This window comes from Schistocerca americana, chromosome 1 (genome assembly GCF_021461395.2).
Source record: "Schistocerca americana isolate TAMUIC-IGC-003095 chromosome 1, iqSchAmer2.1, whole genome shotgun sequence".
NCBI classification, from domain to species: Eukaryota; Metazoa; Arthropoda; class Insecta; order Orthoptera; family Acrididae; genus Schistocerca; species Schistocerca americana.
In genome coordinates, this window is record NC_060119.1 from 946,586,653 (window position 1) to 946,613,914 (window position 27,262).

Consider the following 27,262-nt stretch of genomic DNA (forward strand, 5'->3'; position numbering starts at 1 on the left):
CCATCCTTTGTGGTGTCCATCAAGGAGTCCATCTATGACGTGGACCGGTCCCGTGCCACAGGCTGGCCTAACAGGCTATGTGGAAACCGCTTCTGGAGATAGGCATCTCTGAACCTGACCTGCATTCTGACTTGTGCCGCAGGGTTTTTCAGCTTTGGGAGACAGAATGGCATAACATACGCACAACAAACTGTGTGTCACTAAGGAGACTATGAATGTGTGGAAGTCTTCCATGCAGGCCTCTCGCAGGGAATCAGATGTCCTCTGCCGGCTCCGCATTGGCCACGCTTGTGCGACTCAGTTATCTGTTGCGCCATGAAGACCAGCCTCAGTGTCAGTGCAGCGCCCAATTGACAGTGGCCCATCTTCTGGTGCACTGTCCCACTTTGACTGCCCAGTGACGGAATCTTGGGTTACCAGACTCATTGCCGCTAATTTTATGTGACAAAGCCTCATTGGCTGATTTAGTTTTACGTTTTATTCATGAGGGTGGGTTTTATCATTTGATCAAGTTTTAGAGCATGTCCTTTGTCTCTTTGTTCCTCCACCCTAGTGCTTTTGGGGTGAAGGTTTGAATGTGCTGCAGATTGGCTGGCTTCTCCTTTTTATTCTCGTGGTCAGCCAGCCACTGTAATCTGCTTTCTTGTTTTACTCTATACTATTTCTGGCGTCTCTGTTGTTTTCTTGTCTTTTTTTTGTTCCTTTTAGTGTTTGTTGCCTTTCCTTCGTTCTTGTGGTTTTTCCTTTCTTTCCATTTTGTGTTATATGTCTCGTCTTGTTTATTCTCACATTGTGGCATTGTTTTATTAGGAACAAGGGACCGATGACCTTGTAGTTTGCCCCCCCCCCCCCCCTCCCTCTTTTAAACCAACGAGCCAACCTTTCTTTGTGCAGAATATGAGAGTTGTGCTCCGACCAATATCTGCATTACAGAAGTTTTCATAACCTGACAAATGAAACAGGTGTTGTCTGACACGAAGCGAGGGATCTAAGTAACCATCAGCAGTTGACGTTCACAGCCAGTTAAAATTATGAATTTTTTTTTTTCCCTGATCCTCCAACTACAGCTCCTGCTCTACACCCACACGATAGACTTGTGAGTTCATGTCTTTTCGTACACGATGACATGCTGTGAAAGATACACCAACCTGTTGCAGTAATCTCCTTAATGACTTGTGGGGACTTCTCATAATGCAAGTGCATTCTGTCTGTAGAGTCTGGGGTCTTGATTCCTCTGAACTTGCTGAACGGATCTTATAGCCCCCCCCCCCCCCCCCCATTTCTTGTACAGATCCAAAGTGCTGGTCGAGGGGAGTTTCCTACCAGGACACTTCAATTGAAATATTTCTTTACATTCCTTGATGGAGCCTGTCTTTATCTAACACTCCACAATATCAATTTGTCTAGTGCAAAGTGCTCCATTTCTGTGACAACTCAACAATACGAGCTTCTAACAACAACTGATGTATGAACACACAGTAGCTCTCAACTTTCCAGTAAAATGCAGTATAGCCAACTTTAGAGACAGTGTTGCCACTTCATAAGCATTTCAACTAGAGGTAATTAAACGGTACATGAAATATACTGGTTTTATGTGGGACACTCTATACTTATACATTACCACTGAAAAAAGGAATAGAAGTAAATCCATTCACTGTACCTGAGAAATGTCCCAAAATTTGTGTAACTGCTCACTTTGCAGCCTCAGAAAGAACATAATCTGAGACTTGTAGTTAAATACTCCACACTATTCAGTAATGGCCAAATCTGAACTGTACTTGCTGGGTTGTTAACTACTTTCTGTGATGGGTTCCTTGGCATCTTCATCTATGTGCATAATCTGCAAGCCCCCGTATGGTGTGTGGGGAAGGGTACGTTGTACCACCATTAGTCTTTCTGTTCCACGTGCAGAACTAGGGAGAACCAATGGTTTATAAGCGCCATTTGTGCCCAGATTTCTCTTATCTTCATGGTACTTATGTAAAATGTAAGTTGACAGCAGAACAACTGTTCTGCAGTCAGCTTGAAATGCTGGTTCTCTTAATTTTCTCAACAGTGTTCTAGAGAAAGAATATAGTCTTTCCTCCAGGGACTCCCATTTGAGTTCACTAAGCATCTCTATAATACATGCATGTCGATCAAATCCACAGGTAACAAATCTAGCAGCATGCATTTGAATTGCTTCAATGTTTTCCTTTAATATGACATCCTACAGATACCAAATACTCGAGCTATAATCAAGAATGGGTCATACTGGTGTTCTCTGTGCAATCTCCTTTAAAGATGAACCACACTTTCGCAGAATTCTCCTAATAAACTGAAGCCAACCATTTATCTTCCCTACTACAATCCTTAAATGGTCATTCCATTTTATATCGCTTTGCAACATTATGCCCTTAGATTTAATTGTCACGACTGTGTCCAGCAACACACTACTAATGCCATATTCAAAAATTATCGAATTGTTTTTACTACTCACCTGAATTAATGTTAATTTTACTACGTTTGCAACAAGCAGCCAGTCATCACACCAACTAGAAATTTTGTCTAAATTGTCTTGTATCGTAAGCAAAGAGGCACAAATTGGTGCTCAAACTGTCCATCAGACCATTTATGTACCCTCTAAAGCAAAGACACATCATGAAGAAATTATCTGAATGACACAGAAATCAGATGGTGTGACATACTTCAACAGAAAAACAAATGATTACAATTTCAGAAAAATTGGACCCCCCACAGGGTTCAGAATTCCTTTGTGAGTAGGTGCTTGGGTATCACAGGCCTCCAGCCGATGCAGCATTACTTCCTTTTCATGCTGCACACTTGTACTTCCAATATCCTTTTCCCCCCTTCATCCACTCGGATGGTTTTCTTGGCACAGGCCCAGTTTGAACGTGGTTATGATTATGATTTGGGACTCTGTTTCTCCTTCCAGTGATCTCTGTAACTTTTCGTTAAATAAACACATTGTTGTTGGGTTTCACTGACCACCAGTTTTCAAAAGTCTCCAAAAGTGCAGATCATTCAGGGAAGGTTGCCCAATGTGGTGTATGCTGCTGACCCTTTGTGCCTTTCCATCGTTGAACTCTTCCCTTTATTAAGGCAATACACACAAAACCCCGCATGATAGCCATGCCATTGAGGTGGAGGTGGAGGTGGAGGTGGAGGTGGAGGGGGAGAGAGTCGTCATGACCTGTATGGTAGTAGCCCCTGACTGTGCAAGAATCACATTGTTTGTACATGAGCTGAAAACTCCCCATGCCCACCAAGAGTATGTGCCCATTGTGACTGGGTACAGGGACTCCGAGCAAAGGATTTACTGGCCAGGTAGCCATTGGTGAGGCAGGGTGGCACCCATGGGGAGAGCTCCCATTTAAAGTGGGCAGCACCATGGCAGATGAGCTGCAAGTGAAGTGGATGAAGTTATCTCCATCTAGTGGTCGTACAGCCCCAGCAGTCTGTATGGAAGGAATGTCCTCGTTTAATGCAGAAGATATGACCCTAAAATGGTCCCTTCCCTGGCTACACTGTGGGAGGAGTGTAGGGCTAAGCAGCAAGCAGAGAAATACTCCCTGAAATACTTGGTTTGCGCAAGGACGGTTGGGGATTCCTTCTGGGCCAAAAAGCTCTTATTCTGCTTGGAAAACACAGAAGACAAGTTTGGGGGAGCGGCAGGCAGCTGTAAAATTAAAAGCGGATCAGTTTTGATCCAAACAGCATCCCCTGTCCAGTCACCGGTGTTGCTTACTTGTAACAAGTTGAGTGGCATACTGGTGACTGTCACTACTCAAAATAGTCTAAATATGGTTCAGGGATTCATTTTTCACCAAAACCTGCTCTTGCAGTTGGATGATGAGCTATGCGTCAACTTGGATTGTATGAGAGTGCACACTTTGTCATGTCCATATGGGGCCAAAGGATTTTAGGATTGTTACCAGTGCCTTCATCTTGGTATCTGAGGGTAATTCATTGCCTGGTCCATAGGGGGCCAAAGGACTTCAGGATTGTTAACAGTGCCTTCATCTTGGCCTTTGAGGGTGATTCATTATCAGGAAACATCAAGGTGATGGTATACCAGTACAATGTGAAACCGAGTCTCCCCCCCCCCCCCCCCCCCCCCCTCCCCGCGTCCCTCTCTCTTCCCATGCAATGCTTCAAGTGTTTGAAATTTGAGTACATGTCTTCGCATTGCAAGCACACCCATCTGTAGAGATTGCAGAAGACCACTGTGTGTGAATGCTCCTTGTGCACCTCCCACCCATCTGTGTTACCTGTGGAAAGCACCATTCTCCCTACTTTCTGGATTGCAGAAAGAAAATAAAATAAAAGAATATACGACTCTGGACAAACTTATCAAGAATCTTAGTAGTAGTATGAGTGGCTGCACCCACCATGTAGGATGGTGTCATATGCTGCAGCTACGATGACATTTACCCCTTTGGCGATGGTACTCCTGCCCCTTACACCACCTACGTGTGCCGTCAGGGCCAATCGACCAAGCCTGCCCCCTTGATGGTTGGAGCTCTCCTCTTGCTGTTTCTTTCACACCTACATTGGGATCATTGGCTTCCCACCCTCTGGGGCCATTGGTCCCCACCTCCCAGCGAAAGACAGATCACCTTCGTCTGACAGCTTCTCTTGCTAGAAAGGGGTCACTTGGGACCCTTCCTTCCAAGGCTACTGCCGGTTTACAACCAAACACCAGCTACTGGCTGAAGGAGCACAGACTACTGGTTGCAGGGCTTTGCGATCATCATTGCCTGAAACAAGTCCTCAAAGAAGAGGAAAGATAAGAAGTAGTACTCCAAGAGGGAGGAAATTCCAGTGGTCCTCATGCTACCGTACCCCGCCTGTTCCACTCCTGTGGCTAAGGTGGAGAAGAAGCAGGTGGCCTGTGAGGCACCGGGTCACGCCATAAAACAGAACCCAGAACCTATGTGTTTATGCCTTAACCAGCAGCAGCAGCAGAAGCAGCAGGTGACCCGAGGTCATGACGTGCCTCCTTGGTCCCTTCAATGGCCTCACAGAACATCGACAACATTATTCTACAGTGGAATTGTGGTCCACCACCTGGCTGAGCTAAGACATCTTTTAAGCACTTTCCCTGCCTTCTGTATTGCCCTTCAGGAGACTTGGTTTCCAGCAACTTGTACCCTGGACCTTTATAGATATTAGGGATATTATAAGAATTGTTGCTATATATGACAGTGTGTTGGGTTGTGTTAGCTTGTATGTTCTGGACACGCTATGTATAAGTGCATTTCGGATATTGCCATCTGCAATGTTCGTCTCCCTCCCAATGATGAAATGTCTGAGGACATACTGTTTTCATTGGATTCTCAGCTCTCCCCACCTTTCCTAATCTTGGATGATGTCAACACCCATAACATTTTGTTGGGTGGTACAATGATCACTGGCTGCAGTAAAGACCTCGAAAATTTACTGGCACAACTTGATGTTTGCCTCTTGAATACTGGTGGCCCTACACGCTTGATTGTGGCATACGGATCTTATTTGGCCATGATCTTTCCATTTGCAGCTCTTGTCTCCTCCCATCCATCCACTTGAGAGTCCAAGATAACCTTTATGGTAGTGACCACTTCCCTTCCCTCCCTCAGCATCACTCCCCTGCATGCCTGCCCAGATGGGCTCTCAACAGTGCTGACTGGGGTGGGGTATTTTAGCCTCAGCTGTCACCCTTTCACTCCCTCCGCCGCATGGAGATTTCATGAGGCAGTCCAGAATACAACTATAGCAATTCTTTTTGGCAGCTGATTTAGTGGTTCCCAGTTCTACGGACCGACCCCAGTCTAAGACAGTCTCTTGGTGATCATCAGAAATCGCAAAAGCCATTAGAGGTCGTAGGTAGGCTGTCAAATGCCGTAAGTGGCACCCATCGATGGAGCACCTCATTGCCTTCAAGTGACTCTGTGCCCAGGACCAACACTAATAAAAAGATAGAAGTGAGAATGCTGGGAACTATAAGTTTCAACCATTGCGCTACATACCTTTCCTTCACAGGTTTGGACAAAGATCAGATGTCTCTATGGGTACCAGAGACCTGTTGAAACTGTGCTGTGGCGGTATACATGGGAAAAAACTTTCAGGGTTTCTCTTCAAAATAACGTGTGTGACATCTGTACAATGTTTGGTTCTTGTGCAATAAATAATTGAAAGTGTTCCCGGACTTTATGTACACCCTGTATGTTAGAAATGTCATTAACGTAAGAGAGGTCTGGTTTTGAGTGAGGCAGTTTGAAAAGTTGCCTCCTCAAAGTGTTCTATGTAGAAAACAGCAATCTTGGGGGGCCAGTTGGGTTCTCCTGGGTACACCACCTGTTCCTCATAAAACAGCTACTATGTATAGAGCAGGTGGGGCTGAGGTACTTGGTTTTGTTCCCTGTATAGGGATGCCCTTAGCCAAGCTTGCAAGGGTTTTCAGGAAATGAATCATTAAAACTCTTCAAACCACTGCAAATGCTGAAAGAATATTCGAAAGAGAAGTTTTCTGTAAGGCTGTAGTTCTTCATGCTCACAAGAAAAGAATTAACATGTTTCTGTGTTATGTTTTGCTACTAAAATCTTATTTACTGTCCATCCTTCGTTGTTTTCCTTTACCGTCTTTTGCTACCCATATTTAACAAATATCAAAACCAAACTTTCATTGCTAGTTGGATATACTGTCTTCAGGAAACAAGGGTGAATCACGTTTTAAGAACAGCAATCATTTGACACCCCCCCCCCCTCCCCTCCTCCTCACCCGTTTGAATTTTTCCACTATATGGCTATGTAGCTCATCGGTGCTGAGAAGTGAAGTGGTGAAATGTGATGTCAATTGACTCTTCCCTGTCCATGCAGTCCATCCATCCTATGGTATTTTGCTTTTTCTTTGTTATTTGTTTCATTTCTAATAGAGCATGGCATTTCATTAGTAATGGGGCAGAACATGTATGTTAATTTCGTAGGAAGAAATTAATGACTGAGTCGTAACTGTTACATATACTGGTATTTTACAGGCAAAATGGATGATAATTGAATTATCCTTCACTTTTATCATTCATTATCAAATAAAAGAAGATGGCTTGTGAGGAATGCTCTATTCGGTTTTCTGTCTTCAAAAGAAAAGTAAGTAGTTGCTACATTAATATTGAAAATATATGTTAGTGCGTGTAAATGTAAGTAATGCCAACAACAAACTATCCAAATACTCTGCATAGCAAAGATAAGTTAAAGTAAAACCATATTAACAGTTTTTGAATTTAGATAATTTTTAATTTAGAATTTACCTGGGAAATTCATTTTTTAAAATAATCCTAGTTGCAACTTATCATTTTATCTAAATGAAGAACCAGTTTTCTCTTTTGTTGAAAATTCAGTGATTGTAATTGGTCATGATATGGAAATGTCAATTACGTAACTATAGTTGTAGTAGTAGTAGTAATAATAATAGAAGGAAACAAAACCAAACATGCAACACAAACAAAGAAATTTTACCAGACAATAGATAACACAAACATTAAAATAGACAATCCACCAAACATAACAGACATGGAACACTTCTGGAGCAACATATGGTCAAACCCGGCACAACATAACTGGCATGCACAGTGGATACAAGCAGAAACAGATACATACAAGATGATACCACAAATGCCTGAAGTGATAATTTTGCAACATGAAGTCACCCGAGCAATTAATTCTACGCACAATTGGAAAGCCCCTGGAAATGATAAAATAGCAAATTTCTGGCTAAAGAAGTTCACCTCAACACATTCACATCTAACTAAATTATTTAACAATATAATAGAAGGAAACATTCCACGTGGGAAAAATTATATATAAAATCAAAGATGAGGTGACTTACCGAACGAAAGCGCTGGCAGGTCGATAGACACACAAACATACACACAAAATTCAAGCTTTCGCAACAAACTGTTGCCTCATCAGGAAAGAGGGAAGGAGAGGGGAAGACGAAAGGAAGTGGGTTTTAAGGGAGAGGGTAAGGAGTCATTCCAATCCCGGGAGCGGAAAGACTTACCTTAGGGGGAAAAAAGGACAGGTATACACTCGCACACACGCACATATCCATATGTCTGCTTGTGTCTGTATGTGTGGATGGATATGTGCGTGTGTGCGAGTGTATACCTGTCCTTTTTTCCCCCTAAGGTAAGTCTTTCCGCTCCCGGGATTGGAATGACTCCTTACCCTCTCCCTTAAAACCCACTTCCTTTCGTCTTCCCCTCTCCTTCCCTCTTTCCTGATGAGGCAACAGTTTGTTGTGAAAGCTTGAATTTTGTGTGTATGTTTGTGTGTATGTTTGTGTTTGTTTGTGTGTCTATCGACCTGCCAGCGCTTTCGTTCGGTAAGTCACCTCATCTTTGATTTTATATATAAATTATTTAACAGTTACATTGCAGACCCATACACATTCCCTGATACACTTACACAAGGAATAACTTATCTGAAACCTAAAGATCAAGCAGACACAGCAAACCCAGCTAAATATCACCCCATAACATGCCTACCAACGATCTACAAAATATTAACTTCAGCCATTACACAGAAATTAATGACACATACAACACAGAACAAAATTATAAATGAAGAACAAAAAGGCTGCTGCAAAGGAGCACGAGGATGTAAAGAGCAACTGATAATAGATGCAGAGGTGACATATCAAGCTAAAACTAAACAAAGGTCGCTACACTACGCATACATTGATTACCAAAAAGCTTTTGATAGTGTACCCCACTCATGGTTACTACAGATATTGGAAATATACAAAATAGATCCTAAATTGATACAGTTCCTAAACATAATAATGAAAAACTGGAAAACCACACTTAATATCCAAACAAATTCAGATAATATCACATCACAGCCAATACAGATTAAGCGTGGAATATACCAAGGAGACTCATTAAGTCCTTTCTGGTTCTGTCTTGCTCTGTACCCACTATCCAACATGGTAAGTAATACAAATAATGGATATAATATTACTGGAACATACCAATGCAAAATCACACATTTGCTATACATGGATGATCTAAAACTACTGGCAGCAACAAATCAACAACTCAACCAATTACTAAAGATAACAGAAGTATTTAGCAATGATATAAATATGGCTTTTGGAACAGACAAATGTAAGGAAAATAGCATAGTCAAGGGAAAACACACTAAACAAGAAGATTACATATTGGATAACCACAGCGACTGCGTAGAAGCGATGGAAAAAACAGATGCCTATAAATATCTAGGATACAGACAAAAAATAGGAATAGATAATACAAATATTAAAGGAGAACTAAAAGAAAAATATAGACAAAGACTAACAAAAATACTGAAAACAGAATTGACAGCAAGAAACAAGACAAAAGCTATAAATACTTGTGCTATACCAGTATTGACCTACCCATTTGGAGTAGTGAAATGGAGCAACACAGACCTAGAAGCACTCAATACACTTACATGATCGCAATGCCACAAATATAGAATACATCACATACATTCAGCAACAGAAAGATTCACATTAAGCAGAAAGGAAGGTGGAAGGGGATTTATCGACATAAAAAACCTACATTATGGACAGGTAGACAATTTAAGAAAATTCTTTCTAGAACGAGCAGAAACTAGCAAAATACACAAAGCAATCACTCATATAAATACATCGGCTACACCACTGCAATTTCATAACCACTTCTACAATCCTTTAGATCACATAACATCAACACAGCCACACATCGATCAAGACGCATCCAACACATTGCTAAGAAAAGGCAATATATACAGTGAGACGGAAGGATTCATGATTGCAATACAGGATCAAACAATAAACACCAGATATTACAGCAAGCATATTATTAAAGATCCCAATACCACAGCAGATAAATGCAGACTTTGCAGACAAGAAATAGAAACAGTAGATCACATCACAAGTGGATGTACAATACTAGCAAATACAGAATACCCCAGAAGACATGACAATGTAGCAAAAATAATACATCAACAGCTTGCCTTACAACATAAACTTACAAAACAACACGTTCCCACATACAAGTATGCACCACAAAATGTACTGGAGAATGATGAATACAAATTATACTGGAACAGAACCATTATAACGGATAAAACACCACCACATAACAAACCTGACATCATACTCACCAATAAAAGAAGAAATTAACACAACTAATCGAAATATCCATACCCAATACAACAAATATACAAAAGAAAACAGGAGAAAAAATTGAAAAATACATCCAACTGGCTGAGGAAGTCAAGGACATGTGGCATCAGGATAAAGTTGACATTATACCAATTATACTATCAACTACAGGAGTCATACCACACAATATCCACCAGTACATCAATGCAATACAGCTACATCCAAACTTATATATACAACTACAGAAATCCGTAATTATTGATACATGTTCAATTACCCGAAGGTTCCTAAATGCAATGTAACATATACCATACAGTTAAAAGGAAGTCACGCTTGATCAAGGTCCGCGTCACTTTCCATTTTTAACCAGACTTAACGTCTGAGAAAGTAAAGAAAGAATGAATAATGATGATGATGATGATGATGATGATGATGATGATGAATACAAATTATACTGGAACAGAACCATTATAACAGATAAAACAACGCCACATAACAAACCTGACATCATACTCACCAATAAAAAGAAGAAATTAACACAACTAATCGAAATATCCATACCCAATACAACAAATATACAAAAGAAAACAGGAGAAAAAATTGAAAAATACATCCAACTGGCTGAGGAAGTCAAAGACATGTGGCATCAGGATAAAGTTGACATTATACCAATTATACTATCAACTACAGGAGTCATACCACACAATATAGTACATCAATGCAATACAGCTACATCCAAACATATATATATACAACTACAGAAATCCGTAATTATTGTTACATGTTCAATTACCCGAAGGTTCCTAAATGCAATGTAGCATATACCGTACAGTTAAAAGGAAGTGACGCTTGATCAAGGTCCGCGTCACTCCATTTTTAACCGGGCTTAACGTCTGAGAAAGTGAAGGAAATAATAATAATAATAATAATAAAGTGTATTTGTTGGAGATTTGATAATGTGTATAGTTTCTCCATTCAGTTCATTGTATTTTTGGGCACATAAAAGTATATACTTCACTCTTGCATCTGCAAGAAATAAAAGCAGCCATGGAGTGAATACATTTGTATGGTAAAAGTCAAAACTGAAATGCTTTTTGCATTAAAAGTAGCATAGTGTGATAGATCTTAAATGATTAATAAACTACAAACTTAAAGTACTCCTCTCTGGGACTCTGAACTCATTATATTTTCTTTAGAAACAGTGTGGCATTTGCCTTCGTTACTACTGCAAACACTGTTTACTTCCAAGAAGAGATGACTGTACAATCAAGTCACCATGTATACGATTGTCAGACAAGAAGTACATGTGTAGAAAATGCCGAATTTTGAGTGCTCGTCCACTAAATCGTTCTCTTCTCCTTCAACTAAGAGTGAGAGATTTGCAGCTGTATCTCTCTTCCCAGAAAATTTCTACAAGAGGATGTGTTGGTATGTATAATTTTTTGGCCTTTTCTTTTTGTTGAAATTGCTCTGAGAACTAAGTGCTTCATTTAATTTCTTTGTGCATAAAATTAAACTACAGTGCTTTGAAAACATGTGTTCACAAGAAAACAAAAGTCTCACATAGAACTAATAAGTAAATGGGCATTGTATATGCGTCGCTTGCGTTATATGCAAAGGTCGTTAGTGGTAGTAGCAGTAGTTTAGTCATTCAGAGAGAGTATAGATTGATTGGATTTCATAAAAAAATAAAATGTGTATAGTACCCTGCACAATATTCAAAACTACATATACAATATTGGAAAAAAAGAATCACTACATGAAAGAGTAGGTCTGCAACATAAATGAAAGTTGGTAGGCATGTTTCTACATCTGAAAGATGATGTATTCCCATTTAGCACCAGTCACATAAGAGTGGCGCCAGTAGCGCCACTCGGAGTACGTAAATCTGGTTTGCTTTAAATATGTGTTGTAATGGTCATGAGCGTTACTTACCTTAGAGATTGGACATAGTGAATTTATGTTAGTCAAGAAAGCCTTTAATATGACAGATGCCATCATCAACAGCTCACGTAGTTTGAATGAGGTTGTGTAATAGGGCTACGAGAAGCAGTGTGCTCCTTGTGCAATATTGTAGAAAGACTTGGCATGAATGTAGACACGCCATATGATTTGGCAGTGATCATAAGAATGTACAGATGCAAGATGACTGCATTCCAGAATGCCCTGTGGCACTACTGAGAGGGAAGACCATGTTTGGTGTACGGCTGTGGTGTATCATACTGCATCTGCAGAAACAATTTGAGCAGCAGTTGGGACGACAAATGGTTACAAATCGCTTTTAATAACTTTACTTATGTCTTGACCAGGCTTTTATTTTTCGTCAATCTTAAACTTTTCCAGTTTTTTCAAAGTCGTATGTCAGTTGTATAAAAACATTAGATGCACTGTATAACGTCAACATTCTCAAGCATGAGACAGTTTGCACTTGCCTTGTGTTCGAGAATGTTGATGTGAAGCAGTGTATCTAATGTTTTCGTATGACTTACATAGCACTGTCTTTCAAAATGATAGAAAGTGGAAAAGTGTAAGGTTGATGAGAAATAAGCCTGGTCAAGACATAAGTCATTAAAATTGTAACCAGATGGTTGTGTTGTCTCGCAGCATTTTCATGCAAATTGCAGCTGTTACAAATCGATTACTTCAACAGCTCTGAACCAGACACCCTGGAGCATGCATTACATTGACACCAAAAAACCACCATTTGTGCCTTCGGTGGCGTCAAACGAGAGCTCATAGGAGGGCAGGTTGGAGGTCTGTTGTTTTTTCTGATAAAAACTGGTTCTGCCTTGGTGCCCATGATGGCCATGTGTTGGTTAGGAGAAGGCAAGTTGAGGGCCTGCAGGCAACCTGTCTGCGGGCTACACACACTGGATTTCCACATGAAGTTATGGTCTAGGATGCGATTTTGTATGACAGCAGGAGCAATCTTGTTTTTATCACAAGCACTATGACTGAAAATGTGTATGTCTGTTTGGTGATTTGACCTTTTGTGCTGCCATTTGTGAACAGCTTTCCAGGGGGTGTTTTCAAACAGATAATGCTCGCCCACATACCGCTACAGATAATGCTCGCCCACATACCGCTGTTGTAACCCAACATCATCCGCGACAAAGTGCAACAGGCATGGAACTCCATCCAGCAACTGACATCTGGCATCTGTACAACAGAATCCATGCACATTTGTGTGCTTGCATTCAACATTCTGGTATATCACTGGTTGTTAATGTACCAGGTTTCACATTTGCAATGTTTTATCTCGCAATTGCATTAACCTGTGATCTTGCTATGTTAATCTCTTAAAAATATGTAACCTAGCCAAATGTGTTCCCAAAATTTCATTGCTTCACTTTCATTATTTTTTGGTGCTCCAATTTCTTTTCTTTTTTTGTCCCCCATCAATATACAATACTGATGAATTACAAAAATTTATTTTTTTAATATGTAGTTGATATTTATTACAAATAATGTGTTGTTACATTTTGCTCAAAATATTAAGACATTAGAGCAAGCACTTGATGACTTGCAATAAATTAATATAGTTATTTATCACAAGTTTATTGCAGGTACACATTTACATTGTAATAAAAACATAAAGATTTGAATAATGCTCTCTTAAATGAAGAAATCTTGTTTATTTCTTTTATCTGTGCTGAAAGTTTTTGTAAAGTCTAGTACCCTGGATGTATGTATGTCTTTGTACTGAAGCCATGCTTACCTTTTCTATATGGATGTCATTAAAAGTCAGTTCCGAAACTGTCAGTCTATTTGTGTTAATTACACTTGTTTTGTATATAGAGTCTTACTAAGGGTGGAGTATTTAGTTGTTGACATAATTGTTTGGAGGGTGTTAGCCTTGAACTATTGGTAGTCATTCAATCAGCTTACTTTTGTATAATGATGGTAGTTTGCAGGTTTGCCTTACAACCACCCCAAGAGGTGAAGCTATTGGTAATAGCAGAATGGAAGTAAGCTACATTGTCTACTACATGTATTACTAATTATGCATAGGGCACAAAGCAAGCTGAGCTTATCTTAGTGAGATAGAGGATGTGATCTTCCATTCAAAATTTTCTTAAATGTGCACACCTAAAAATTTGGTAACAGCTACGCTCTCAGTTCATTTATTTTGAATTCTGAGGTCCAGATCATGATTTAACTTTTTTCTGTAATGAATATAATTGGTTTCTGATAGATTAAAGATTAACTAGTACATTTCAAACCAGTTTTGCATGTATTCCTAAACTCTGGTTGCAGATGTTGGCAATACCTGTTTTATATCAGTTCCATCATCTGTGTCATCAGTAAACACTTTTATGAGAGTCCCATTGATAGGAATCTCTATAATTTACGTAAATAAGAAATAAGACATCCTAGAACACTGTCCTGTGGTACCCCTATTGGTACAGTCTGAAAATCAGATCTGTAAACAAGTAATTTCTATTGTTTCTGTCACTGCCTTCAGTCCGAAGACTGGTTTAATGCAGCACTCCACACTACTGTATCCGGTGCAATCCTCTTCATCTCCTAATAACTACTGCAACTCGCGTCCTTTTGTACTTACTTACTGCATTCATCTCTGTCTCACTCAACAATTCTTACCACCCCGCCCTGCACTTGCATAACCACCCTCCCTTCCCTTCCCTTCTATTCTAAATTGGTGATCCCTTGATGTCTCAGAATGTGTCCAGTGTTCATGTGTCCTTTTAGTCAGGTCATGCCACAAATTTCTTTTCTCCTCAGTTCTATTCAGTAACTTCTCATTGGTTACATGATCGCCCATCTGATCTTCAGCATTCTTCAGTAGCTCCACATTTCAAAAGCAATTATCTTCTTGCGTGAAATAATTCTCATCCACATTTCAGTTCCATACTATGCTGCAATCGAGACAATACCTCCAGAAAATACTTCATAACACTTAACTCTGTATTAGATTTTAGCAAATTTCTCTTCTTCAGAAAAATTTTTCTAGCCATGCCAGTCTGTATTTTATATCGTCTCTACTTTGGTAATAATCTGCTACTTTACTGCCCAAATAGCAAAACTCTTTTACTACTTTTAGTGACTCATTGCCTAATTTATTACCTCAGCATCACCTAATTTAATTAAACTACATTTCATTACCCTTGGTTTGCTTTTGATGTCCCTCTTATGTCATCCTCTCTAGACACAGTCCATTCCAATCAACTGCTCTTCAGGGTTCTTTGCTGTCTCTGACAGTATTACATTGTCATCGGCAAACCTCAAAGTTTTTATTTCTTTTCCCTGGATTGTAATTCATACTCAAAATTTTTCTTTGGTTTCCATCGATTTAATGTCATCAGGGATCGTTAGAACCCTTTCTCACTCTGTTCTCAACGACTTTTTCTCTTTCATGTCTGTCGACTCCTATAACTGCATCTGGTTTCTGTACATGTTATAAATAGCCCTTAGCTCCTGGCATTTTATGCCCTCTACCTTCAGAGAGCATTTTGTCGAAAGCTTTCTCTAAGTTCACGAATGCTAAAAACGTAAGTTTGCCTTTCCTAAACCTATTTTCTAAGAGAAGTCGTAGGGTCATCGCTGCCTTGCATGTTCCTACATTTCTCCAGAATCCAAACTGATCTTCACCTAGGTCAAATTCTGTTAGTTTTTCATTCTTCTGTAAATAATTTGTGTTAGTATTTTGTAACCATGACCTATTAAATGGATAGTTTGATAATTTTCAGATCTGTCGGCATCTGCTTTCTTTGGAGTTGGAACTTTTTCTTCTTGAAGTCTGAGATTCAGTGTTTAGTCAGATCGTTCTTGCAGTACCAAATCTCTAATCTCACCTTCATCTAGATCCTCTTCCCTTTCTGTAATATTGGCTTCAAGTTAACGTCCCTTATACAGCCTCTCTATATACCTCTTCCACCTCTCAGCTTTCCCTTCTTTGCATAGCACTAGTTTATTATCTGAGCTCTTGGTCTAGGTGGGGTCAGTCGTAACAAATACTGCTCATAACATCTTTCGCGAAACACTCAGTGTCTAAGGAAGGCATCCGTTAGTTTTCCGTTTCAAACAAACTGAGTTTTATAGCTGACCTTCACATGCTCATTCTATAGAGTGGTCCCATATAAGTCCCATATAAGTCCACTCCAATGAGTGTTTTATTGGTATGCACTAACAGGGAAAGCAAAATATGAAGAATAACCAGTATTCCAACAGCAGTAGCACTGCCGTGGTCCATGGTGACTTCTACAGCACTACAGCAACATTGGTCAGTCACTGCTGGAGTTATGTTTATGCTTCATGTTTTACTGTCCCTCTTAATGCTTATTGATAGAATGACAAATTTAGGATTACTCTATTGAATGGGCATATAAAATTCAGCATTTTCTTGTAATGGAAACAGACACTCTCCGTCAACACTAGGTGTTGAGTGGAAGATATGATGAGCAGTATTTATTTGGACGGACTCCAGCTACACATGGCAAAAACGAAATTGCAGATGTCTGCCAAAACATCAGTGAAAATAACACTGATGACTCTTGGGGGGGGGGGGGGGGGGACACCTTGTATATGCTTGTATGTCATTACAGTTGGGCTCTAGTTAATCCTGCTTAGCCACTTTGCACGTTTTGTCAATCTCATTTTTTAGAAGTTTATATTCCCGTTTGCTTGCTTCACTTGCTGCATTTTTATATTTTCTCCTTTCATCAGTTAAATTTGATATGCTCTGGGATACCCTAGAATTTCTACTGGGCCTTGTCTTTTTACCTATTTGGTCCTGTGCTGCCTTCATTACTTCATCTCCTGTTTGTCTTCTACTGCGTACCTTTTCTCTGTCAGTTGTTGCCCAATTCTTCCTCTGAAACTCTCAACGATCTCTTGTTCTTTCAACTTATTCAGGACCCATCTCCTTGTTTTGCTATCTATTTTCAATTTCTTCATTTTTAATTAGAGTTCGTAATTAATGAATTTATGTCCATGTTTACATCTGCCCCTGGAAACATCTTGCAGTTTAAAATCTGGCCACGAAATCTCTATCTTACCTTTAAAATAACTAATCTGAAAGCTTTCAGGTCTCTTTCACAAATACAACCTTCTGTCATGATTCTTAAACCAAATGTTAGCTATGATTAAATTTTGCTCTGGGCAGAATTCTACCCATAGTGTCTACTTCATTCCTTTCACCCAGTCCACATTCATCTACTACTTTCCTCCTCTTCAGTTTCCTTTCATAGAATTGCAGTGCCCGTCACAATTAAATTTTCCTCTCCTTAAGCTATTTGAAGAATTTCTTTAATCTTATCATACATTTTTCCAGTCTCTTTATCTGTATAGCTGATTAGCATACAAATTTATACTACTTTGGTGGGTGTTGCCTTCTTGTATTTCTTGGCTACAATAATGCATTCACTATGCTGTTCATAGTAGCTACCCTCATTCCTATTTTCTTATTTATTATTAAACCTACTTCTCCTTTACCCCTACTTGATTTTGGATTTATAACCCTGTATTGATGTGCCCAGATGACCTGTTCCTCCTGCCACTGAACTTCACTAATTCCCACTATATCTAATGTCTCTTTTTAAATTTTCTAACCTACCTGCCCATTTAAGGGATCTAACATTTGATTGTCCAATCTGTAGATTGTCAGTTTCATTTTTCATGGCGATCGCGGTCAGTGTCAGAGAGCTTCTCTCCGGGCTTGGGGCCTTAATTCTTCCGCCTCCTTTCAGGGCACCTCTGTGTACACCCCCGTGGTGTGTGCCTCGCCCTCGCCTTCAGCTGGAATTGGCACAGGGCCCGAAGGACTCAGTCCCTCTGGAGGCCTTCCGCCACCGTTTTCTTTCCCTCCTTGCAATGTGTCAGGGCTCTGGCATTGCGTACACTGACGGCTCGATGGTTGCTTGTCGTGCCGGTTATGCGCTTACTCTAGGGGACCATTCCGAACAACATTCATTGCTGGCTGGCTGCAGCGTTTACACTGCTGAGCTGGTTGCCATCTTTCGTGCCCTAGAGTATATCCGCTCCTGCTCAGGTGAGTCCTTCGTGATCTGTAGCGATTCCCTGAGCAGTTTACGAGCTCTCGACCAGTGTTTCGCTCGTTCTTGTCTGGTGATGGCTATCCAGGAGTCCCTGCATACTCTTGCCCGTTGCGGCCGCTCTGTGGTCTTTGTGTGGCCCCCGGTCATGTCGGTATCCCGGGCAATGAATATGTTGACCGCCTGGCGAAAGAGGCCATCAGTAAACCATCTATGAACATTGGCCTCCCAGAGACTGATTTGCGAGCAGTCCTCCGCCGAAAAGTTTTTGCGCTTTGGGACACTGAATGGCGCGATCGGATCACGCCCAATAAACTCCGTGCCATTAAGGAGACGACGACTGTGTGGCGGTCATCCATGCGAGCCAACCGCAGGGACTCAGTCGTCCTTTGTCGGCTCCGCATTGGCCGCTCTTGGCTGACACACAGTTACTTACTGCATCGGGAGGACCCTCCTCTGTGTCGCTGCGGGGCGGCTTTGACAGTGGCCCACATTTTGTTGGCCTGCCCCCTTTTAGCTCTGGTCAGGCAGACATATGCGCTGCCTGATATGCTCCCTGCCCTTTTAACTGATGACACTGCTATGGCTGGCTTAGTTTTACGTTTTATTCGGGCAGGGGGTTTTTATCATTTAATTTGAGTGTTTGTTTTATTTTATTGTTTTGTGTTGATTCTGGTCTTTGGCCTACGGTTTTAAACTGAGTTTTTAATGTGTTCTCGGTGGTTGGCTTTTCCTTTTTTATTCTATGGTCGGCCAACCACCGCCACACTCAGTGTGATTTTAATTTGTTATGTCTGTTCTTTGTCAGAGTTTTTCTTGTCCTGTGTTGTCTGTTGTCTCTCTTATCCGTTTTTTTTTACTCTGTGTGGTAGTTTTTAAGTTTTGGAACAAAGGACCGATGTCCTTTGCAGTCTGGTCCCTTTAATCCCACAAACCAACCAACCGACATCCTCCTGAGTAATCCCCGTCTGGAGGTCCAAATGGGGGTCTGTTTTACTTAGGAAATATTTTACCCATGATGAGGCCCTCATCATGTCACCATACAGTAGTGCTGCATGCCCTTTGCTGTCAGCCATTTCCAGTACCAGCACAGCAAGGCCATGCTGGTTGATGTTATAAGGCCAGATCAACCAACCAGATTGCTGCCCCTCTTTAGGAACCACACATTTGTCTGGCCTTCAACTGATACCCCTCCATTGTGGTTGCACCTATGGTACGGCTGTCTATATTGTCGAAGCACGCAGGCCACCCCCACCACTGCAAGGTCCATGGTTCATGAAGGGGTAATTACACTACCTGTCTCCTGTTTTGGATATACACTATGTGATCTCCTCCCCCCCCCCCCCCCCCCTCCCCCCCCTCTAGCCTTGATGACAGCTTCCACTCTCGCAGGCATACGTTCAGTCAGGTGCTGGAAGTTGTCTTGGGGAATGGCAGCCCATTCTTCACGGAGTGCTGCACTGAGGAGAGGTATTAGTGTTGGTCGGTGAGTCCCACCATGAAGTCTACGTTCACAAACATCCCAAAAGTGTTCTATAGGATTCAAGTCAGGACTCTGTGCAGGCCAGTCCATTACAGGGATGTTATTATCGTATAATCACTCCACCACAGACCGTGCATTATGAACGGGTGCTCGATCGTGTTGAAAGACGCAATCGCCATCCCCGACTTGCTCTTCAACAGTGAAAAACAAGAATGTGCTTAAATGTATGCCTGTGCTGTGATAGTGCCATGCAAAACAATGAAGTGTGCAAGCCCCCTCCATGAAAAACACGACCACACCATAACACTACTGCCTCTGAATTTTACTGTTTGCACTACACACGCCATTTTAGTTACCCTCCATGACGGGGGTTTTTGTGGCCCTCTTCCAATTTTTATCCACGAGTTTTTATCCCACTGGCTCTTCCGGGTTAGAGTTGGCACTTCACTCAGCACTCCTCGGATTCAGGAGAACGGTATCCCAAAGGGTACTGTATTGTTACACTCTTCCTCACAACCATCAATGAGCTTGTAACCTCTGTTGTGCCTCTGGTTATCCCGGCCTTGTACATCGACGATTTTTGTGTTTGGTGCAGCTCCCACTTGGTATCATCTGCTGTGCTCTGGCTCAAAGGTGCCATATGATGGACCTCTGCATGGCCTGTCTCCCGTGGCTTCCAGTTTTATCCCTCCAAAACACGGGTTATGCATTTTTGTCGTTGACCCACAGTACACCTCGATCCAGAACTTTATTTAGGCAACCAGCTCCTAGATGTTGCAGCAAGAGTCCCATTTCTTGAACATTATTTCTGATTAAAAGCTAACATGGCTGCCCCATATTCGCCACCTGAAGCCTACATGCTCTCCGCCTCCTGACCCACACATTTTGGGGTGCAGACTGTGCTGCTCTTCTCCATTCCTACTGTGCTCTGGTCTTGCCCAGACTACACTATGGTGGTCAGGTTTATGGCTCAGCAGCTCCTGCCACTCTGAAAATACTTGAACCTGTTCAACATTGTAGTGTGAATTTGGATATTGGTGCCTTTCGCACTAGTCCTATTGACAGACAGTCTTCAGGGATTCCTCCTCTGCAAATATGAAGAAGCCAACTTTTGGTTTCCTATGTAATCACCATTTGCAAATTCCCTGACTGTCCCATGTACCCTGTTTTGTCAACAAATGAGGGATGTTTCCTTCCCAACAATCGCCCAGGGGTGTGCGGGTGGGATTGCCGGTTGGAATGCATCTCACTTCTCTCTGTCAAGATATCCATGTCCACTCACTGGAATGCACCCCCCTGTATTTCCTCTCATCCCCCCCCCCCCTCCTCAGATGGTGCCTAGACCACAGATTAGGACCAACCAATTTCAGGGTCCTAAGGTTGCTATTACCCCGATGGTCGTTTGGCGTCTTGTATGTTCCATCCTTGCAGAGTTGCAGGGTGCTGCCATCTTCTACACTGACATTTCTAAGATGAGAGATACAGCAGGATATGCTTTCACCTCTCCTCCTGGCTTAGAACACAATTTATTGTTGGGATCATGTACTGTGTTCACAGCAGAGCTGCTAATCATTAACAGGGCCCTCCATTTTGCCGCTCGGGCGTCTGTCCATAGTGTTTTAATGTGCACCAACTTGATGAACATCCTGCAGGAATCAACCGATGACTCTTGTAAACTTTTAGTCTCTGCTATTCATTACCTTCTCTCTGCCCTTGGCTATGCTGCCTGCTCAGTTATCTTTCTCTCGGTCCCTAGTCATGTGGGTATCCCAGGGAATGAACTGGCTGACCATTTGGGTAGCGAAGCAGATGCTTAACCCCCATTCCTTTTTATAATTCCAGCTGTGGATATGTGGATCTATGTCAAATCTCTCTTTGCCCAAAAGTGGAATGACATCTGGTGCACTACTGCTCTCAGGAATAAACTTCACACAATCAAGGAGACTACTGTGGTTTGATGCCCTTCCTTCCACTCCTCTCGGAAAGAGTCCACTATCTTATGCCTTATACGCATTGGTCATACCAGGCTCACCCATTGTTTCCTCTTGTGTAACAAACCACCTCCTCAATGTAGTTGTGGAGCCAGACTGACGGTATCCCATATATTGGTGGAATGTCCTCTTCTTTGGCCTTTTGTGCTAAGTATAGTCTTCCAGGTGCCTTAATTTTAATGTTAGCAGATGATTCATGGATGGTCCTCAGTTTCCTCTGTGAAAGTGGTATTTATTTTCAGATATAAGGTTTTGCTTTACTCCTAGAGCAGAGGCTAGGTGATTGGGGGCCTCTCTTCATGTTTTCTCGGTCTGAGACCCCATGGCCAGTCAGCCATGGAAAGACCGCTCATTTTTTCCAGTTTTTGGATTTGGTCTACTGTTTTATTCCTTCTACTGTGTATTTTAACTTTCTCGTTTGATAATGTGACTCCTCTGATTGGGTCCATCCACTTGTAGCAGACACGCTCTCTTTCATGAGTAACTTTGGAATCGTGGGGCTGAAACCTGACCATTTAGTCCCATGACCCCCTCTCACTTGGAGTTGAGCATAAGACAGGAAATACAATGGTGCTGTATCTGAGATGATGCTGTCATCTTAATTGATCACAAACTGGGATGAGCCTTCCTCTGCTTGGCTGCATATCGGCATCTCAGTGTGGTGGCACCGTGAAGCTGAGTGATGGTGCGGTTTTGCCATTGCCTCCCATTCGCTGTCACAGCATGTAGTCAGACATGGTTACCTTCTGTGGTATTGATGCGATGTTCTGAGCTTTTTAAGGCACCGTGATCTTTGAATAACACCTCATTCCTCCTCCCCCTCCCCCACTTCACAAACATCTACTCTGTCATGTAGGGCGAATGTACATGACAGTGGCAGAGGTGGAGGAGGATAGGGGGGAGGGCACTGAATGTGGATGCAGATCAGGAGGCATGGAGGTGTAATGGCCAATGGCATATCCCTGCCCACACCCTGATATCCTTCATTAGAGTTACTGGTAACACTGGCAAAAAAAAACCAGTCCGAGTGCACATCTGCAACCAGAGATGCAGATGCTGTGGTCAGGTGAATGGCAAAGGGATTTATTGAAGTGGTGTGATGACATGGTGGGTGGCATGTCCATAGACATCAGTTCAGGCTGTGGGATAGGTGGCGATGTTGGCAGCGATGGCAGTGCTAGTGGCAGTGGCAGTGGCAGAGCATTAAGGTCCATGGGCACCACAGTGGATTGGCCAGTCAGTGAGTGCGGAGACACACGATTTCTGTGCCGTGCCAAGTGTGGCTAAACGCTCTGCGGCAGAATCTTGGACACCTCAGACGCGTGCCATAGCTGGTTTTGGTGGCACCGCTACAGTTCTGCAGAACCTTGGTTGATGTATGAACAAAGTCCAATTGCTTTGGTAATGACTCCGCATTCCCAATGCTGTTTCGTCCCGAAAACTATGTGGAAGACAACATCTTGTGGCTGCAACTTTGTCTGATCTGGTGGAATGAATTGTTTCTATGGTGGTTGCAGGAGATGCCACAGGGTTCTGCTTTAGTGTTAGACTGAAGGTGAAAAGGTGCAGTTGTCACATGATGTATGCCATTGGTGGCACAAAGCTGGTGGAAATTGGCTGTTGTGAATTGTGGGCCATTTTCCGAGACAGTGACCTCTGGAAGACCTTAAAGACAGGTGGATCTCACAGGAACAACAAAAGGAAACTTACTATGAGTGTCAACCACTAACAAACATTGTTTTTTTCTATAATGGCCCCGCAAAATCAATATGAATGTATTGCCACTGTCCGGATGGAGGTGGCCACTCAGAAAAGCAATGCAGAGGCAGTGACTAATGTTCCACATTATTTTCTTCTGTGGTATCAATATGAGGTGCCGACTTTGTTATAGCACTGCGATATTTGGATGGCACCACAATGTGGGGTTGTCGCAAACTTGAAAGATGCCGGTAGATAGGATGTGTAGGCACACCGTGGAAAATTTTTAAAATAAGCAGTACTCTTACTCTTACCAAAGGATTTTGACCTATCATCTGGGGGAACTCCAGTATTTTTAGAATGCCAAAATTCTGTAAGCTGTTTCTTATTTTATTTTATTAGCTGGATCTGAAGATGACTGTTATGTATGATCTAAACTATTCATTGATAATTTTTGTTGTTGTGCAACTAAGGCTGTAAAAATAAACTTCTCTTAAAATAGATCTTGTTGGGGTATTTCTAGTGATAAAATGTTGCCCATTATAAGCATCTATTAATCAAAATAGACGTCACGTGATTATGCTTTTTTCCAATCACAGAGTTTGGAAATCATGAGTGACTTTGATTCCCATCTTCAATGAACTTTCATATGTTGCATGTGACATATGATGATATGATTTAAAATTCATTTGTGTCTGTCTCCATTTCACATAATTTTCTTTGTTGTTGAACAGCACTAGACTATACACACTAAACTCGGTAGCAAAATGTAATTGTGGGGTGCAAATACTCTTCTCGGGTTTGTTGTTGGATCATATTGTGAAAATCTCACAATATTTTTGTCAATAGAACTGTTCAACATCTTCAGATGGTGCTAGCTGCTGTTGTCACTGCTAAAAAGCATGACTGATCGATATAGGTGCATGCCATCTTCGAAATTAGTCAGGCCAGGAGCAGGCAATATGCACTTGTAGGAAGGTGCTTGGAGTTGGAGGAAAGTGGTGCTCTTAGTGCCCCCTGCCAGGAACTGTAGAGACCTTTTGCACTTGCACTGTGGGCAGTGACTGTGCTGCCAGATGCTCCTGTGGTGAATTAAATGTCAGCAGTGCGCTGCGTTGCGTTATGAATAAAAATTCTTGTTTATTCTGTTTTGATTTAATGGCAGCTAGTGGTGTATTCAAGGCCGCTTTTAATTGAAAATGTCCATCCTTGTTAAGATTGTCTTTAAGGAGGCCACATTTGTGTGTACAGTGGACAGAGTCCCAGAAAGATAATGCTGAGGGTAAAACTTCGGTCTTCTCATAAAGCGTGCAATGTCCCATGTACAGGCTATGCTCTTCTACCACTGATTTATCAGGTTGGCCCAGGTGTATATGACAGTAGTGTTAACACAATGTTATTGCATGGTTTAGCATGTCTGCCCCAATATAAGATTTCCCACATTGGTATGGGATCTTATGCAAGCTATGTTTCTTAAGAACAAGATCGTCTTTGACCGAGCGCAACAAATTCCTCAATTTTCCTTGTGGCCACACTTGATGTTGTGAGATTCTTTCTATTCCTGAAGACATGTCACCAAAATACAGGAAGAATGCTGTTGTTGTGGGTGCCGCCGCATAGTCATTTGTGTCCCTGCTTAGAACAGAATGTGTGACTTACCTATCAGAAAAGCCACTCTGTTTGAACACTGTTCTTAGGTGTTGTAGCTCAACAGGTGGATTTTACGTATCTGTGGCCGCATGCGCTCTATGCACGAAGGAGCTTAAGGCACCACTGCATCATGCAGGATGATGAAATTTTGTGGCCTGTAAATAAAACACTCTGCGATTTGGTTTACGTTAGACTCTGTCCCAGTGTACCATCAACTTTTCTTCCAACCATGGCATCCAGGAATGGTAAAATGCCATATTTTTCCGTTCCAAGGGGAACTGTACATTTGGATGGAGAAAGTTCAAATGCTAGAGAAACATGGGTAATGTGTTTATTCCATGGACCCACATCACAAATATATTGTCTACACGTCACCAGAAGCAGGAAGGTTGGGGACTTGTGAACTGCAGCACTTTTTGCTCAGTCTTCCATAAAATAGTCAGCTACCATGAGAGACAGAGAACTTCCCATGGCGACACCATCAGCTTGTTCCAAATACTGGTTATTGAATAAGAAATAAGTTGAGGTAAGTTCACGTTTGAACAATGTCACAATGTCTTACCTGAAACTTAATGCTGATAAACTCTAATGAGTCCGGCAGAGGTACATTCATGAATAAAGATAAAACATCAAGGCTAACCAAAAGATTCAATGTTTGTAGCTTAAGAGTCTTCAGGCATTCTATGAAGTCCTCTGAATTCCAGATATGATGGTCACATTTGCCTAAGAGATGTCCAAACAGTAAAATAAAAAAATTTACAGAGGAAATAAGTAGTCTTCCCAATATTGTTCACTATTGGAAGAATAGGGTTCACATCCTTACGTATCTTTGGTCGGCTGTACAGTCTTGGGGGGGAGAAGTGCAGCCTGTTGGTACAGGCCTACCAAAGATAAATAAGGATGGGTCCCCTTTTCCCCCAATAGTGAGAAATATTGCAGCCCCCACGTATTTCCCCGTTAAATATGTTAATTCGCTGTTGGGACCACTGACACGAAAATGTGATCGCCATATCCAGAATTCTGATGACGTTATAGAACACCTGGATGCTTAAGCTACAATTGTTGGATCTTTTGCTTAGTTTAAATACACATAACCTTACCCGTAATTAATCATACAGTGTAGGCTTTCACGGCCAGTGTTGTCTTCAGTTGAAACTTCCGACTGAGAGGCCATGGTCGATGTATAAAATTTCCACCTAACTTTTCGTCTCCATCTACGGGAGACATCTTCTGATGATGTCATCCGGCCACTGCCACTGAGGCTCCAGGTACTCTCGCATTTATAGAGCGCATGGAGGGCACCACCATTCGTCACGTGATGCAGACAGTATGCCTCTCTTTGGAAGTCGTCGTCATTCTCGATTAAGAGTAATAGATTGTCATTCTGCTGGCACTACGTCGACATCCGTATTTTGTCCAACTTTAAAACTTCCTCTTTTCTATTAAAATTACTATGGTGTTTGTGAATCTCTCTTCCTTCTCTATACACGTGTGCATGATAATGAGATGTTCATGCTAGAACGCTTGTCTCATTAAATTTAATTTTGTGGTTCTCATCTTGAAAAACATGCTCAGCCGATTTTTTGATGTGTCCTAAGTGGCAGTTTTTTATGTTTCGCTAAACGGATGTTTACATTTCTTTTCATTGTTCCAATATCTACTTGTCCACAACTGCATGGAATTTTGTATACCCCAGGTGTTGCTAGGTGGTGTCGGGCGTCTTTTGCAGTTCTTAAATATTCCTTAATCTTCTTGGTGGGTCTGAAGATTGTTTCGATCCCATACTTGCCCAGAACTTTCCCAATACATTCTGTGACTGTATTAATGAATGGTAGGAAAACTTTTCCAGTAGGTGACCGTTGTTGCTCTTGACTTCTGGCTTCTTTTCTTCTTTGATGGAGGGCTCGATCAATTTCCTTACTGGTATATCCGTTTTTCATGAAGGCTGACCGTTAGTGATTTAATTCATCTTGCAAGTAAGCCGGCTCGCAGATTTTGTTGGCTCTGTCCATCGAGGTTTTCATGACACCTCTTTTTTGCCTGAGATGATGGTTTGATTCCTTGTGGAGGTATCGATCCTTGTGAGTGTTCTTTCTATATACATTGTGGCCCAGCGTCCCATCCACCCGTTTAATTACTGACACATCCAGGAAATTGAGTTGACTGTTGCTCTCTTTCTCCATCATAAACTGTATCTTCGGGTTAATACTGTTCAGATGCAACAAAAGAAGACATCCAGCCCTTCTTCACCATGAGGCCA

General features: G+C 41.7%; 1 protein-coding gene across 5 annotated transcripts in view; it reads left to right on the top strand.

The window, feature by feature from the left end:
- LOC124615642 (E3 ubiquitin-protein ligase RNF34) overlaps positions 1-27,262 on the top strand; it is an 82,038-nt gene that overhangs the window by 20,611 nt on the left and 34,165 nt on the right. For 4 of the 5 annotated variants that reach the window (XM_047143657.1, XM_047143673.1, XM_047143683.1 and 1 more), the window contains exons 2-3: positions 7,017-7,125; positions 11,365-11,596. In XM_047143657.1, the coding sequence (XP_046999613.1) occupies positions 7,078-7,125; positions 11,365-11,596 (280 nt within the window). In that variant the 5' untranslated portion in view covers positions 7,017-7,077. Of the gene's footprint in view, positions 1-7,016; positions 7,130-11,364; positions 11,597-27,262 lie in introns of those variants that run through there. The other variant, XM_047143692.1, reaches the window with a different exon arrangement.